Source organism: Cavia porcellus, unplaced genomic scaffold, assembly GCF_034190915.1.
Source record: "Cavia porcellus strain 051 isolate PalLab524CR breed Dunkin Hartley unplaced genomic scaffold, mCavPor4.1 scaffold_14, whole genome shotgun sequence".
NCBI classification, from domain to species: Eukaryota; Metazoa; Chordata; class Mammalia; order Rodentia; family Caviidae; genus Cavia; species Cavia porcellus.
In genome coordinates, this window is record NW_026947497.1 from 65439214 (window position 1) to 65456600 (window position 17387).

Sequence of the window (17387 nt, forward strand, 5' to 3'; positions counted from 1 at the left end):
TAGAAATAACATTCTTAGCACCTAATTTCTAGCCTGCATCAGAATTGTTTTCCATTATTTCTCCCCCTGATGGTTTGTTGGTCTGAGCCACTGGGGAGTTTTATTACAGCTGTGCTTTTGTAATCTGTGTGGATTGGGCTGGGCTCGGCTCACATATGACCCAAAGATGCTCCAGCCCCTCCCAAAGATGCTGTAGGATTTGCAAATAAACTATGAAGGTCTCATGTCATTTAAATCATCTCTAGGTTACTTACAATGCCTAATACAATGTGGATGCCATGGAAACAGTCACTGTGCTGCATTGTTTAGAGAGAAGTGACAAGAAAAAGGTCTACACGTGTCCAGCATAGATGCAGGGATTTTTCCCCCCAAAGTATTTTCCATTAGTGGTTGGTGGAGTCCATGGATGGAGAACTACAAATGCGACTACTGCTTTAACCTGCTGAATCCAGTCCTCATCATTTGAGGCCACCAAAAAGGTGCTTCCAAAAATTAGGCTTCCTGAAGCTTCCTGATGTTAAGTTTGGGTTTTCATTTCTTTCACCTTGGGTGGTTTCTCTTCTAACAGCAGGATGCTGAACAAATGAGCAAGTGATCTGTGTGATCAGGGTGCTGCTGACTCTCTGTACCTGAGAAATGAGCAGAGGTCTGACTTATTGGGGCGATCCCTGGCTCCTAGGGGAGAGCGACCAACTAGTGTGGTGTTGGAGAATGTTGAGGCTGAACTACATGCAGGGCTGTGACCTGGCCCGGCCTGATTGAACTGAGAACGAGGAGATGCCTCAGGGAGCGAGATAGGCCACAGCTGAGGCCACCTGGAGACTTTCTGGGTAGTTTTTCTTAGTTAGCATCATCTGTTGCTCTGAGGGGGTCCTTGAACCCCTCCCAAGATCCGGCTCAGGTTTCCTCCATTGTCCACTCAGCTCCTTGCTTGTTCTGATTAAATCCTGGCTGCCCAGGGTCAGTTGGCCAGCGGGTTAGCAGTTACCAGCTTTGCTGAGGATCTCACTTCTCCTGCAGCCCTAAAGACCCTGCAGTGTGTCTCATTCCTTTGAGCTTTCACTCTGCACCCATTTTGGGGGCTGGGAATCTAGGCACAGACCCCAAAAGTCTGGAGTAACAGCCCCAGCCTCCCAGGACAAGATCAGAAAGACCACGCTCAGAGGTTGCTGGCTCACAGGAGCCGCGGGTTCTGGACAACAACTCCTTATCACCTGTGAGGGCAGCGGCTTCAGTTTGCAAGCCTCAGCCTGGGTGTGCAACACGTGCGAATCTTCAGCATTTCTGAGGTTTTTGTTTACTATCTTCTTACTCCAGATTACACTCAACGTGTTCTCAGAGGCCTTTGAGGCTCCTGATTACAGCTTTGACTTCACCACAGCTCCGAAAAGCCTTGCTGAGCGTCTAGTCTGGCTCTTTGCCTTGGTGTCTGCACTGCCTGCAGCAAGCTTCCCAAGACAGCCTCGGGCTTTGCCCTTTCTCTCCTCATGGCTCACTGAAGGGTGTCTTCATCAGAGAGGGTCTCTACCATACTTAAAGTAGCATGTGTAATCTCACTCCACTATACTGCTCTCCTGCTATTTACCATCACTTCACATTATGTGATGCACTTGTTTGATGGTTTGTCTGTCTGTGTCTCTCTCATATTAGCTCGGTTTTGTTCACAAATAGAGCCCTTGTGCCTAAAATTGTGGGTGGCCCATAGTACGTGCTCAGTAAATGTGTGTTTTATCCTATCACAAACTCAGCCAGTTACTCCTTTCACTAAGGTCCATTTAAGACTCAGAGCGACGTTTAACAAAAGCAAACAAAATGTGGCCATGTAAGTGGAGCATTCTACCAACATGCCCTTTGACAGTGAAAAACGGCAGCATTTTCACCTAGCCTAGTTTTTTCACAGGCCTGACCTCTTCGACTATTTCCTGGCTCTGTCTCGTGTTTCTGAGAAATTACTCAATAGATGTTCCTATTACTACACTTTTATTAGGAAAGAATAGAATTTCGCCCACAAATCTTGTCCATTTAAGGTCAGACTCACAGACTTCTCTGTGCAGCTGGGTTTGTCCCTCTGGTTTTTCAGTGCTCCTAGATATGCGACACTGGGGGTAGGTGCCCCCTCTCCCTTCACCCCTTTGTCTTTGCCCCAGTCAGCAGCCTTCAGCCTTGTGTTTTTCAGACGTGGCTTGCAACTTACAGCCCCTCGCTGGGTAATGAAGTTACTTGGAACTGTGAACAACATTTTAAGGAAAAGTAGAATAGGAAATAGCAGTGTTTTTAATAGTGACTCGTGATTTTTAAAGTTCGAAACACTGCTGTGGCCAAATGGGTGTGGTGGCACTTGCCTGTAATCCCAGCACTCGGGAGGCTGAGGCGGAGAATTGCTGCAAGTCTGAGACCAGCCTGAACTGCATAGTGAGACCCTGTCTCAAAGAAATCAAAAAAAGATCAAACACACGGGGCCTCAAATGCGTGCATTACAATCCCCCGCGTTGATGACAAAGTTTGCATGGCCTGGGACTGTAGCGTTCCACTTCATACCCCAGTTCCAGGAAGCCCATCTTTTTTTTTTTTTTTTTTTGTCTTTTTCGTTTTTATCGGTACCAGGGATCGAACTCACGACTGCCTGCTTGCAAGGCAGGCGCTTATGCCGCTGAGCTAAATCCCCAGCCCCCAGGAAGCCCATCTTTAGACACAAGGTCGATGAGGGCCTTAGAGACCATGCAAAAGATGGGTGAGCCAGGGCTTACAGGTCAGGTCAGGAATCAAAAACCTAAAAGGGGACAACAGGCAAGACAGGATGAGGCCAGGCTGGATGGAAGTCACACAGTGTGCAAATGGGTTGATAAATCTTGCTCAAGAGGCAGGGTGCTGTAGGGAAGAACAGCTGTGTACTATTTACTCTTCTGGACCAAACCTGAAGCATTTGGTTACTGAGCTGTTACTGAACCAACCTGAAGAAGTTTGCCTTAGGAATTAATCTAAACCCTCTTGAATCAACTGAAATGTTTTACATTTCTACTTCCCCCATGAGTTTCTGCTTGGATACTATGTATTCATATCAACCAAAAGAAGCCAAAGTCACCTAGTCACCATATAACACATTCATATCCATTTCAGATATTTTATTGAATAAATAAAAGCTTTTTAAACTTATAAATGATATCCTTTCTTTGAGCACTTAAAAACATATAAACTCATGTAATCAAGATGCTTAGAGACATATGTAGATTCCCGTGAAGGTCTTTCCTTCACCATCTTCAAATTATGATATCTAATACTACGTGGAAAAACTTAGGGCTTTGTATAAAAAAAAATACAGTAGCATCTACTTATCGTAAAGATTCCGTGGAGTATTTTCACTTTTAAAAATCAACCAGGATAATTAAACAATAACAACTCAGGACATTTATAAATAGCAAAGCTCTACTTTCACAATGAAAATTGTATTCCCTTAGAGCGTGGTTTGCTTTGAGCTCCAGGACACTGAGTGTGTGTGTGTGTGTGTGTGTGTGTGTGTGTGTGTGTGTGTGTGTGTGTGTGTGTGTGTGTCCTGAAGGCACTGAGACCAGAGTGCATGAAAGCTAGGAAGAGAACATGTATCTGTTGGTATTTTGGTGAGCCTAACTGCCCATTTGATACCAGCCTTGGTAACTGGAGTCCTTGGCCCCATCAGAGACTCAGCCTTGTTGTCTCTGGGTCCATGAGGAGAGGAGACCCAGCTGGGCCGCTCAGAGGCCCCAAGGAAAACTGGCCCACCTGCTGGTGCTGCTCTAACTGGTGCCTGCACCTTAAGGAAAAGGTTCCTTCTTTCCTATTCTCCTGTATGGGACAAGAGTCCTGCTCACAAACTCCAGGTCCCGTGATAACAATTTTCAGGCCCTCATCCCAGAAGTGATCGCCATGTCCTCCTCTGACCTCTTCCTCTCCTCGTTGGCCAAGGGTGTTCTGTCCACTCACGGGCCTGCCCAGCACACAGCCTGCTGTCAGGGCGCCTAGGGATCCTTATCGCTGGGTTAGTCCCACCAGGGCTCTCCCCACACCTGTGGGGTGAATTAGAACAGGTGCAGTTTGGGAAAACCATCATGATGATGATTTGGGAACGGAAATTAGACTTCTAAGAGCTCTCACCCTAAGGCCTAGAAGATTGACCCCTGATGACAATACCTAACAAACTTGCCTCAAAATGACTTCAGTAACTTTTTTCCCCCTTTCCTGAAAGCTACAGACTGGCAGCTTTGAATACAGAACTCTGTATCTTCTGTATAGGACTATCTGCCCTCTTCCAGGTCATGAGGCTCCCATTTATTGGGTGTGGGCACCTGTGGTTTTAACACAATTCACCTGCTTATCTGGTGGCATAAACTTCAGAGCCCTTCCTCTGTACTTAGGTATTCTGAGCTAATCCTGAAACCTGAGAAGTGCATTTAGAACCAGGTTTACAACCCAGAGATCCTAAATCCTCATCTTCCTGGTATTCCATGGAGATCAGAATTTGCTGTTCTTACCAAGAGACACCCATCCCCTTCCAGAGAGGAAAGGCTCTCTTTCTGAGTGAAGGTTCTTCATCTAGGCCGGTAATGTCATCCCTGGCTTTCTTCTTTGGAAGCTCTTTCCTGAAATAGCCTTTGGACTAAGACTGATTTTTCCTGTGACTCACAATAGCTCCCAAAAAGGATCCCAAAGAGACACAGGTGGAAGCGTCTGCGCCTGACTGACCTAGGAACACTGCTTTCAGAGGAGACTGCCCGCCCCCGCCCCCAGGCACTCGGGGCTTGGACAGAGCCTAAATTCCTATGCATCTCACTGCAACTATGTGTATGCTGAAGAAAAAAACTAGAACACTGACTGGTGGCCTCCATACCCATTTACTGAGTGTCCCTACATGAGAATTTGGTGTTTGTCTCTATCCCCACAGTTTGACATACAGGAATCGAATGAGATGAAATTGCCAGATTAAACTGAATTAAATTGTTTCAGTGAGGGCATTTCAGAGCTTATTAGTTCTCACTGCTTGTGTGCAAGGCACAAGGTGTTCTGAATGTTTACAAATGCATTTTTATTGTCACAGCTTCATTTCCACAGCAGGGAACTGACCTGTTCCACCGATGTTAAGACTATGACACATTAACACACATTTGTATTTATCCAGACATAAACCGTCATTTTCCAAGTTTTTAAAAAATCTGTTTCAAACATCAGGTCCTTCTGATCCTAATTTTTTCAATGAAAACTAAGTCTGAGATCACCCCTAACATCCCTCATGGCTTGCCGAACTGTTGAGAAGTACATGCAAAATACACGCCCTTGTGGCATGAATAGAGCTCTAAAAAGAGAACTGAAATCATATGACAAAAATAAAGTACCTTCAATAATGCCATTGCTATGTTTTCAACTACAGCACACGAAACAAGATCTCTTACCCAGTTTCCCCACCAGGGGTTAGAATGCGTTTCCAGTGAGCTCACGAGAAAGCCCTTCTCTTCAAGGGTGAAGGGCAGACTCTGTCCTTTGGATCAAAATCAAGCCACACTGATCCAAAACCCAAGGAGAAGAGCTTCAAAAGATCCTGAAAACAAAGGTTCTAGGAGGTTCTGGTCTGTGCCAGAAACACAGACCCAAGTCATTGTCTAAAAGACAGAAAAAATACTGTCAAGAAGAATCTGTATTCCTGCAGTGGCCGGCACTGTGCAGATGTCTGCATTCTTCAGAAAACAGCAGCTGAGGCCTCTGGAAATCTTGATTCTATAACACAGAACAACAGCTGGACCTAAGGAGACCAGGGCCCCAGGCTGTGGTGAAGGTGATTTTTTGTCTGGTAAGGACTGATCCAGTTCAAAGCAGGCCATTCTGTGATCAGAAAAGGCAGAGAGCAGAACAAGAATCTTTCATCTCTTCCAGAACTGTCCGTGTGGACCTGCCAAGGACGACTCTATGAGGTGTCCTAGGTGGGGAGCCTGAAGGCTGACACTATGGATTGCATACAGTTTACAAACAGGGGTAAAAGAAAGGAGGGAAGAAGAAACACCGTCATGCCTTGCAGTCTTAAAGAGTAAGACCTGAGCTGGCTTTGGGCTTGGGTTTTGGTTTTCCAGCTCCGAGCTGGGCAGTATGGAAGGCAGGATGCTGACCGTAAGGGGAAGACCCGGATGGGGACCTCTGGCTTGGCACCTGCTGGAGAGTCACGTAGCCTCCCCATACTCTACTTCCCATCTGCAGTCAGGAGTGACTGTGTCAGGACCAGATGGTCACTGGGGTTGAATAAAGGGATGTAAGAACATGCCAAGCATGGGACCTGGCATGAGCAGGTGCGTCCTGGATGTCATCCATACTCATCTCCATGCTCTCCCTCGTGAGGTAGGTGAGCACACACTCCTGGCTGCTCTCAAGGGTCCCAGAGCTGTGACCTCAGGGCAGGCAGCTCCGACACAACAGGACACAACACAAGATACAGTGCGTGGGGTTCCCCTCCGGGTGCCTTGGCTGTCACACAGACACTGCTCCTGGCACGATCCTCCGGATGTGTGTGTACGACTTCCTGATGGTGACACTGCCGTGATGCGACACACCCCGGGGGAGGACACACTCCTCCGTCAGCTTCTGGCTCTCGGGGTCCCAGCACAGCACCGTGGCAATGACCTCATTCTTCTCGTCCCGCCCGCCAGTGATGTACAGGCGGTTGTTGCAGGGCGCGATGCCGCAGCTGGCACGCTCGTGGCTGAGCTGGGTCACGAGGCTCCAGCTGTCCTCGAGGGGGCTGTAGGCGTACAGCGCCCTCATGGCCCCGCCTGAGGAGGAAGAGCACAGATGATAAGCATCACAGCAGTTTTCAGGCCATCTTTCCCACTAACACATGAGAATTCCACTTCCGGTCTAGACAGGTCTACCTGTCCTGTAGAGGGGCAGCGTCCTCTGCAGGAAACCAGCTGGAGCTGCCAGCATGGAGATACTTCCTCTGCGTTCTGCAACCGGGCATGCATGGGGCTCCTAGGCACACCTACCATCACCACCTGTCAAAATGCACCTGAGCTGCCTCTAGATTCGGGGCCAGGTCTACCAGAAGCCTCAGCAGGTGCTTCTGGTAGACGTGGCCCACGATCCCACCTCTGTGGTGATCTGTGACCCTGAGCACCAACATCACCAGAAGCCATTTGTCCCTGGCTGTCACTGGGGTGGTGACTCTGTAGATGAAGCAAGGTCTCAGACCTCAGCCAGAGTTACCCATTTGAAATCAGCCTTCAAAGCGGCCCGGAGGAGGCTGGCCGTGCACAAACACAAGAAAACAAAAGGAAGGGAGAGAAGTGTTTTCTTCTGAACCCTTTCCTGTGTTTTGCCTCCAATGTCTTCTCTAATTAATATGCAACTTTTCAGAGTACCTGCAGCAAGCCAAGAGCAGTGAATTCCCTCTCAGAAACAATGCACATGTACTCTGCTGGGCATGTTCCAGCTTCTGTACGATTGCTAATGTGTGTGACACACCTTTGTCCTGACTTCTAGCTTCCTCCTGTGGCCACAGCCTCTACCTTCTGTCTTGGTTTTATTCCGCCTCTGGGACTGCGAGGGAAATTCCACCCAGGCCTGCACCAGCCCCTCCCACACCACCCAGGATTCCCGAGGGAGGGCACCTTTCTGATATCCAGCCTGGCTGCTGGGGGGCGGGGAAGAACCTCAGTCAGAGATGAGGCCATCAGCCACTCACCAACAACATAGATGCGGTCCCGGAAGCTCACTGCATTGATGCATTTTGCCTCCACTGGCATGGGCGACTTCAAAGTCCACTTATTTGTCAGAGGATCGTAGCACTGCGTCTTGTCTGTGGCCAGCTTCCCGTTGGGCCCACCCCCTATCACGTAGAGCTTCTTCTTGTGACTGGTGGCCGCGAACGAACTGACATGGACGAGGAGGGGAGCAACCTGCGGAGGACAGGACACAGGAGCTGTCAGTGTGCTGCCCTGGCTGCAGGACATGTGCCCCAGGGTCAGACCTGACATCATGAACTCCAGGATAACCTAGAAATACAGATGACATCACTTTGTTTGCCCTGAGGTCGCATTGCTAAAGACTTGTACTGAGCCATTCAAATCGCTCATGGTTAATGGGAAACAAAGAAGGGCTGACTTTTAAGCTCGACCAAGTGTGACTAGGCTTGCATGCTGTGTACGAAGGGGTCCCCGGGTGTGTGGTGTGGAGGATGACAGGACAGAAGGTGTCTGAGATGGTGGACTCTGGACAAAGACATAGGACCCAGGCATCTGCCTGTTCAACGCCCGTCTGTCTTCCCCCAAGTCTGGCCACGCCAGGACAGGCAGCGCCCACAGGGCCTCTCCAATGGGAAGGACACTGCTGTGTGACCTGTGCAGCAAAGCTAGAGCCCTAGGTCCCCAGGGAGCTCAGACCCGCCCTCAGTGAAAGTGGCCTCGAATGTGGCCCCCACCTCTCTCTCGACCACGTCCCCCAGAGACACCACCCAAGCTACCTCCGACCAGCAGTTGTGGAAGGGGTCGTAGGTCTCCACGTTGTTGATCCTCTGCATGCCGTCAAACCCCCCGATGACGTAGACCTTGCCCCCCAGCACCACCATCTTGTGCCTCCAGCGGCCTATGTTCAGATATTCGATCTGAATCCACTTGTTAATCGAAGAATTGTATTTCCACACATCGTGCTGGGTTTCTTTGCCACCTAGGTGAGATACAAAGCATTGAAGGGGCCACCAGTGTGCCCCAAAGATGGCCTTTACCATCATTTCTCACAATTCCAGAAGCACAGGACCCCAGCCCAGAGCCACCCTCTGGGAAGAGAACAGGAACCCCAAGTTATGTATAATCTGAGGGGGGACAAGGCCGAGGCAGGAGCAGGGAGAGGAGAGGAGGGCTGGGGTACCATGCCGGAGCAGGCTTCAGGGTGGTGGGCACCATTGGCCAGGGCAGCACCTGCACACAGGGCTGGAGCCCACATGGAGCAGGGAGTCCAGCCAGGCAGGGCCTTGGCCGCCCAGCAAATCAGAAAGCTGCTTATGTATAATTATTTAAACAAGCAGACAAATAAATGACAAAAACAGGTCCTAGAAATCGCCAAGATATCTTACAAAATTTTCTTGGATCTTATCAAATATAAACAGGACTAATTCTATTTTAAAGTTCATTTTTATGAGACATTGAGGTTTTTATTTTGTTTGGTTTTTGGCATTCTGTCTTGTTTAGTTTTTGCGGTACTGGGAATAGATCTCAGAAGCATCTGCCACTGAGCTAAGTACATCTCCAGCCCTTTTTTATTTTGAGATGGGAATCTGGTTAAGTGGTCCAAGTTGGCCTCAAGTTTGCTGTCCTCCTGCCTCAGCCTCCTGAGTAGATCATTTAAAGAATGATTGGTCAATATTCCCTGCAAGAAAGCTCTCTAAATAAACAGAAAAAAGAAGTCAGCAGTTAGGCAGAGAAACCAAGACAAAGAGAAGCTGCCTTTTTATGGGCAATTTAATAAAATGTGGTAAATACTTTGTGTTTCCATGTTCCCATCAGCACCCACCACCAACCACTGGATGCAAAGATTGATGGCAGTTTTCAGAGTTACCATGTGCTCTAGGGGCACAGGGTATCACTGACAAGGTCCCGTGGCACAGGCAGGAAGGAGTTCCTCTAGCGAGAAGCCCAGCACTGGGATTTCTAGCTCAGAGGCTTGCGCACACCGGTTTTTTTTAAAAAGTACTTGTCGGTAACACAGAATGGTAAGATTCGTTCCAGTAAAGGGGTCCACATGTTTAACGCACCTTTTCTTTTCTTATCCCCGTGTCCACCTTTCTGCCCCTCGCCATTGCTGATGCCTTTCCCTGTCTCCAAAAGTCTGTTCCTAGTTTCCTGCCATCTCTTATTTGATTTCTTATATAAGAAGAAACATGCAATTTTTAAAGGAATTTGGTTTATTTTACTTCATCTGATGGTCTCTAGTTCCATCTATTTTCCTGCAAGTGGCACAATGCCGTTCTCCTTTGTGGGTGAATAATACTCCACCACATGTAGACGGGCACGTATCTCCCATTTTTCTCTATTCATTCACCAAGCCTATTTCCACAGCTTAGCGGCCGTGACTTGTGCCTTACAAACAGGAATGTGGATTTTCACAGACTTGAAGTGCTTGCTGTCTCTCCCCACCTCCTCTTCTTTCTCCTGATGCAGAAAAGCAGTATGACAGTTTGACTTTCCCAAACTATAATGGAAGCTCAGTTTATTTTGCTGTTGTTGTTGCTTTTTTGAAGTTCTCGTTCACATACTCTGACATTTTCCTCTGGGCATGTGGCTTTTAGAGGTCTTTATTCAAAACACTGTGATAATTCTTTTTAAAAACCCACTGTGCTATTGATCCCGTTTAGATGATGTTAAAAATTACTATAAAATGTATCAACTTCAAATAAATGTATTCAGCCTTTATTTAAAAAGAGAAAAAGCAAATAACTCCGAGATTTTATTTCAGGACTAAAAAAAAAAATATGGCCTGATTGATGGGGAAAGGGTATCACATGCAGAGGTTAGAGGGTGTTGGGCAAAGCCCCCGTCCTTCAGGTAACCTATACACGAGGCCTCCAGGGCCTTTTTGGGGGCCTTGACAAGAGAAGTCCTACTGGGACAAGTACATCTGGAAAAACATTTATTTACTATCTTATTTAGCAGCGCTGAGATGGAACCTAGCTAGGGTCTCATGCACACTAGGCAAGCGGTCTAACCCTGAACTACACCCCTAGATCAAAATAGTTACCATCCCCACCAGGTGTGGTGGTGCACACCCATAATCCTTGCATTTGGGAGGCGGAAGCAGAAGTATCACTGCAAGTTCGAGGCCAGCCTGGGCTACAAAGTGAGCTTAAGGCCAGCCTGAACTGCACAGCAAGACCCTGTCTCCAAAGGACAGAAAACAAAAAACAAAACCAAAGATAGTTACTATAATTAGCTCCCTGAAAACCAATTTAAAGGCTGCCTTTCAAAAAATTGTTTGCCTTGTGTTTGTGTGTATATGTGTGTGTGGTATATCAAACCCAAGTCTGCACATACTAGAAAGTGGTATATGCTCAGGGGAAACAGTGGTATATGCTTATTTGGAAACTAAGAAAGTTTCCAAAACCAAGAATGAAGAAGTAGGCTTTCTGTATTCAATATTAAAATGAGCCAAAGAGCTATTATAATGAAACAGTATGGTATGTGCATAAGATTAGGCAAATTGATCAGTTAAAACATTAAGATTATAGAGATAGATTAAAATACAAAGCAACCATTAAATACATGTTATTTAGAACAATTGCTATTCACTTGGGGAAAACTGAATTAGGTGCTTTTTCACATTACATTTAGAATAAAATCCAAATGTAGGTGCTATAAAATTTACTGAACAATAGATCGGTCACAACCTTCATGACCATGGGGAGGTAAGTGATTTTCAAAGCGTGACATGAAACTCAGAATCATATAGGAAAGAAAATGCCAATAGAAATATAAGTCAAAGTTAAAATACAACCAGAATCTGAGAGAAAAAGCATTTGCAACATAAAAAGCAAAGGACATATAACAAAAGCTCTAAAAAAAATCTGAAGAAACAAACACCAGAGAAGTAGCCCAAGGGTAGGAACAGGTCATTTAAAAAAATACAATTATCTAGTTATCATATGAAACTATGCTCAGCCTCACTGAGGACCTGGTGGTGTAAATGTAAACGCTTAGCCTATTACAAATTTAAATGGCCCTTTCCTTTTTCTGTACATGTTTGAGGTCCCTCATAGTTACACTCCTTGTGTGGCCAGAGGGAGAAGGAACAGATGTGTTCTGTGCCTGCAGAAATTCCCCACGAGGAAGGTGAACCTTGTGTACTGCACACATATACAGCACCAGTAGAAAATAATTTTTAAAATGTAAATAATAATAGCATTGTTGGACAAACCACACCTTCCCATGAGCCAGGCTCCGCCACGGGAATCCAGAAGAGACACAGCAACAAGATGGACCGCTCCTGCCTGTGAGCCAGCTGGTGCGCGGCCGGGAACCAGAGGGCGTCCCCGCCTCCACCCCACTCCAAAGCAACTGGCTGGTGCAGAGGACTCGGGTGAGATGATAGCAGCTGAGGTGAAGGAATAGCTGGTGCTTGTGCTGTTTGATTGACTCTGCAGCCTGGGGCTGGTGGTCTGGGCTTCTGTTTGGAGGATGGAAGTGTGCACTGTGCCGACGGTGGGGGATCTCCTACCTTGCTTTCGAAATCCAAAGTTTTGTTCCATTTTACTGTTTTGTTTTATTCCTGTGTCTGGGAACCTGAGCAACTATTTTGAAGATAACAATGTGCAGTTATACAACCATTGTTAAATTCCCATCATCTTATTTTCAGAACCCATATAGCCATTGTTGTTGTTGTTTTGTTTTTGTTGTTGTTTTTTACGTTTGTTTTGTTTCTTGACTTTTCTGGGTTTTTTCCCTCTTCAAAATTAAAAAAAAGGAAAAAAATAATAGCACTGTCATTCATGCCAGGTAGAACTGTAAATTGGTACAATTGTTTTGGGGGACAATTTGGCAATATATATAAAAATTCCCAATTCCCCTACCTTACGACCACACCCAGCACCTTTCCAAAGAGTGGCACAAGTACACAAAGCAGGAGGGCGTAAGAATGGCTTGTTCCATAATTTGATTTCAAGGGAATAAAAAAGGAAAAAGTACCTCTGCTCACTCTTCACCAGGATGCCTGAGAGCTGATAAAAAGGAGCGGTCGTGCTGGGAAAGAGGGACATTAAACTGTGGCCGTGCAGTATATCACTTCGTGCCTATGTCCATTGCACCAACATAGAATGAGCCCCAAATTACTCTGTTAACTGAAGTACAAGATTCTCTTGATTTAATTGCGCGTGGCAAGCATGCTTTTTATGCACTGTTTATACCACTAAAAAAAACCTGAATGATAAATTTAAAAGGGGAAGAATGAGTTGTAGAGTCCCACGTGCTACTTATGTGGCAAAGACCAAACATGATCACAAACTGCTTTCCCTCCTGAGTGCCCAGGTGAACCCCATTTCCTGACCTACCTGTATGCGGGGAGGGGACGGGTGGGTGGCTGGTTTCTGCCACTCTTTGTGAACAAGGTCAGTGCAGCCTTTCCAGGCTGAGGGTTTTTGTTTGTTTAGTTTCTGGTTTTGTTTTTCCTTTTTTTTTTTTTTCTTTTCCTGACAGGGTCCCACTATCTATGGAGCCCAGACTGGCCTTGAACTTGTGGTGATCCTCCTGCCTCAGCCTCCCCAGTGCTAGGATTATAGGTATGCACCAGTGCACCCCACAAACAGCTTTTATGAGCTGAAATCGCCTCTCGACTTGCTCGGTTTCTGTCTCTTCCCTAAAGGCAGGCCACATGTGGGAAATGGCAGTGTCCCTAGACTTGAGGATTAGGGTCCCTGAAAGCTTTGCTGAAGCAGAGGGACCCTCTACGCCAGCCCCAGCCCCATACCGCTCTGTTGAATCGCCAAGAGTATTTGTTAGTTACGGCATACTTGCCCTAAAACAAAACTATTTCATAAAGAATTAAAACACTGATGTATAATGCAGAGAAACTGCCACATTTTATGTTCTATTCTCTCTTGTTGTTAACTCTTCTATCAGAATTACAAATATTTCTACAAGACTGCCCAGGTGGCGAGTTCTGATTGGTGGAAGCCTCCAGGAGTGGGGAAGGGGTGCTGCCTCCTGTCTGGGGTTCCAGAAAGAGCCAGGTGGCTTTGGAGATGAGGGCGGAGCCTGAGATTTAGGCTCCTATCTGGGTTAGACTCTGCCCATTGCCCACCAGAGAGTGACCCTTGCTATGTTCTAGAACCTCTCTGAGCCTCAGTGTTCTCCTGCCTTAAAAATACCCCGCCTCATAGAGCTGGTGGGAGTACAAACAGTGAAAAGTTATCAGAGATTCATCCAAGTGTGTGTGTGTGGTGGGGGTCAGATCACATCTGACACGGTCAAGGCTGGGACACTGCCATCTCACAGTCTGTTCCACTACCTGGCTCGGGAAAACGTGTGGTGCCCCCCTGGGGGACTGGCTTCGCCTTCCCACGACTCCTGCTTACCTGAGATGTAGACCTCATTTTTTAATGTCACGCATGCAAACTCCACCCACTTCTTATTCTCACTGTCCAGCTCATGCTCGGTCAGGGGGAGCTTGGCCACCTCCAGGCGGCTGCGCCGCAGGGGGTCCAGGCAGGTTACCTCTGCCACAAATCGTTCGTCCTTAGTGCAGCCGCCGATGATCATGAACACCTCGGACTGGAACTCGTGCATCCTGGGCTTGGTGCGCTCTGAAATGATCTGGAAATCAACGGGGGGGCGGGGACATGGAGCCATGGTGACCTGAGGGTGCAGAGCTCGGCCTAGGGAGCCCGCAGAGCAAATCTGCCACAGGACAGCCATGGGGGCTTCGCGTCCCAGAGTGTCAGTTTCCCCATGTGTATAATTCGGGGTTTGTATTAATACTTCATAGGTTTGGGGTGAGGATTAAATGGAACAACATAAGCAGTGTGCTTGGCCTAGGGCCCGGTGTATGGCAAGCCCTCAGTGAATGTTGTCTGCTGTTTTTATCCAGAAGACGAGGTGTGGGGATGCACTTCCTGTCTCTTCCCTCCCACCCAGGACTGAAGCCTTACATCCTGGAATTTCACTCTGGGCTATTTCTCCCCCTGGTTCCAGTTTCTTCCTGATATCTCAGACTGTGCTGCTCATCAACCTTCTTCTGAAAGAAAAACTCATGAGAGTGACCACACAGAGTCTTTGGAAACTTAAAAGAACCAGAAGGAATCAGGGTGCAGCTGGGGACTGAACTCAGCACCGTCTGTGACCCTGTGGGACCTTGAACAACTGAAGAAATCTACACCGTTAGAATGGAGCTCAGAGGGCAGAGGGCAGAGGCTTAGAAGCCAGACGTGCCAGCGTTCCATGGCCTCTGTGAAACGCTGTCATGGTGTCCATGTCATCTGATCACTGTGAGCGTTTGTTAGGTCATGAGGGGGACACCAGGCATAGGGACACCCCTACGCCAGACAGACCTGGGCAGAGCAGGAGTGGGGGCTAGAAAAGAAAGAGCTGCCACCCCTGGTTCTGCCCATCACTGGGGCAGTATAGGGAGGGCTCTGCAGGTGCCGATGGGGATAGAGAGGCAGAGCCCACCTCCCAGTTTGCCAGAGCACCACATTCTTCCTGCAGAGCTAGGCTGACCTCATACCGATGCTCAATGTCTCTGTTACTTTTCTTGTTTCTGTGACAAAATACCCAGTACCCAAAGTTGAAGGAGGAAAGGTCTAGGGTAGATCACAGTCTGTTGGTAGAGGTTTCAGTTCATAGTTGGCTGGCTCCAGGCAGGGAGGCAAGGCAGAGGGGGATCGAAGAATAGGCAGGCAAAAGCAACAAGCAAGCCTCTTTCTGTCCCTTACATTTTATCCCGCCCTGAGGGTGTGTAATACTCAGGCCAGGGTGGGCATCCTTAATCCTACCCAGAACTATGCCAAACCAGTCAGTGGACTAATTCAGTAACCACACACCCTGGACCCCAGCATCACACACTCTAGATCCAGCCACCTCTGAAAACTCCCCACCCACAACTGCATGAGGCTTTGGGGGACACCTCAGCACAACCCCTACCAGTGAAACTGATGGGGCTCAAACTCTCAATCCTCCTGCCTCAGCCTCCCAAAATGCCAGGATCACAGGTATCCCATCACCACCACCAGCCAGTCTGTGACCAGAAGGCCACAACAACAATGGGCTGAGCCTGGGGCCACCAGCGGCAGAAAGGCCATGAGGGCTGAGCATGACGGGGGTGACCTGGGGAACTCGGAGATGCTAGATAGCACCATGCTGGCAGAACGGGCACCTGAGCAACGAGCTGATGCCAAAGACAACTTCGCCACTCTGCTGTCATCGGGCCCTGTCCCTCAAACTCCTTCCCCCCACTACTATGGTACAATCGGCAGCACCGATCTGGTCCCCTCTCAGAGGGGACTGAGGTGCTGCAGGCCTGTACTTAGAGGACAGCAACCAACCTTCCAGAACCGGTGCCCTTGTGCTGTGACCCTCACTTGGCTGGTCCAGGCCTCGGTCTCCTCTCTGCGGCCCCCGCTTCCTCACTATGCCTGTTCCCTGCCCCGATGGCTGGCTGGGCAACGAGGATAAGAGCGGCCAGGACCAGCCACAATCTGACCTCTCAACACCAGGGCTGCCGTTTGTTCCATGGTCCTGCCTGCCAAATATTCCGCTGCCCCCGGGAGTTCCTGGTTCCTGCCTGCTGCCTGAACCCCCATCTTCCATTTCCCATGTGTCTCACACTCTAAGCCACTATGAATTCTGTCCTGTCTCAGGAAGCCATTCCTGACTTTCCACGCATGTTCCTGTAACTGAATTTGCCTATCTGGACTCGTCATACAGCCTTGTAATTTACTAGCCAGTACCTGATGGCAGGGGCAGCCCTTTTTCTCTAATGCACTCTCAGTAAAAGAATGTTGCATGGAGGCTAGGGATAGAGCTCAGTGGTACAGCGCCTGCCTGGAAAGCATAAGCTTGTCAGTCTGATCCTTGGTACAAACAAACAAACAAAAAATCACCCCAGCTCCCATCTTGGTTGCTCTCTCATCTGTAGATCACTTGCTCTGGGGGAAGCCAGTTGCTATGGTGATGCCCATGTGGCATGAGACCCAGGCATCTGACCAATAGCTATCGAGGAGCAGATGTTTGAGGACAATCCTATGGGTGAGCTTAAAGTGGGTCCTTCAACCTCCTTTAAACTTCAAGGCTGCTGCAGCTTGAGAAGAGCCCTTGAGCCAGAATCATCCTCTGAGCACACCCAGATTTCTGACACTCGAAACATGTAAATGTTTGTTTGGCCTCTGTGTGTGCCTCTGTGTATGCAGGTGCGTGTGTGTGTGGCTGGGAATTGAACCTGGGGCCTTGTGCGTGCTAGGCAAGCACAATACCCTGGAGCTTCACCCCCCCCCCAATGTTGTTCATTGTGGGTCAGCTTGTTACACAGTGATTCATAACTAGCATGATCATCCAGCGGAGGGCATTGGTTAGGATACTAAGAATGGTCAGGTAACTCAGCTTGAAACCTAATCCTGTTGAGTGGTGGCGTGATTACTGTAGTATAAATCCAGCCACACCTGGCACGGTGGCAACCCCAGAGGCACGACAAACACCAACTGGAAGTCAGAAATGTTTCACACATACAGAAGCGTTTGCCAACACTTTGCAAGTGACAATCAGGTCTAGCCCATTCATTTTCAGCTTGTGAAATTCTGAGTGGGCAGTGGCACCTTTCTAACTGTCCAGTGTCTACCGCGTCTGTATTGGGGACTAAACGGAAGTGACTGTATCACTTCAGCAAAGCCACCCCATCTCCTC

At 48.1% G+C, this 17387-nt stretch overlaps 1 protein-coding gene across 1 annotated transcript in view; it reads right to left on the bottom strand.

Moving 5' to 3' along the window:
- Positions 1–3107: 3107 nt before the first annotated feature.
- Positions 3108–17387, bottom strand: part of Klhl6 (kelch like family member 6) — a 67787-nt gene continuing 53507 nt past the window's right edge. Inside the window, exons 4-7 of the mRNA XM_063261117.1 lie at positions 14069–14306; positions 8474–8676; positions 7697–7910; positions 3108–6785 (exon numbers count right to left, since the gene is read on the bottom strand). Coding sequence (XP_063117187.1) covers positions 6484–6785; positions 7697–7910; positions 8474–8676; positions 14069–14306 — 957 coding nt within the window. The 3' untranslated portion in view covers positions 3108–6483. The remainder of the gene's footprint in view (positions 6786–7696; positions 7911–8473; positions 8677–14068; positions 14307–17387) is intronic.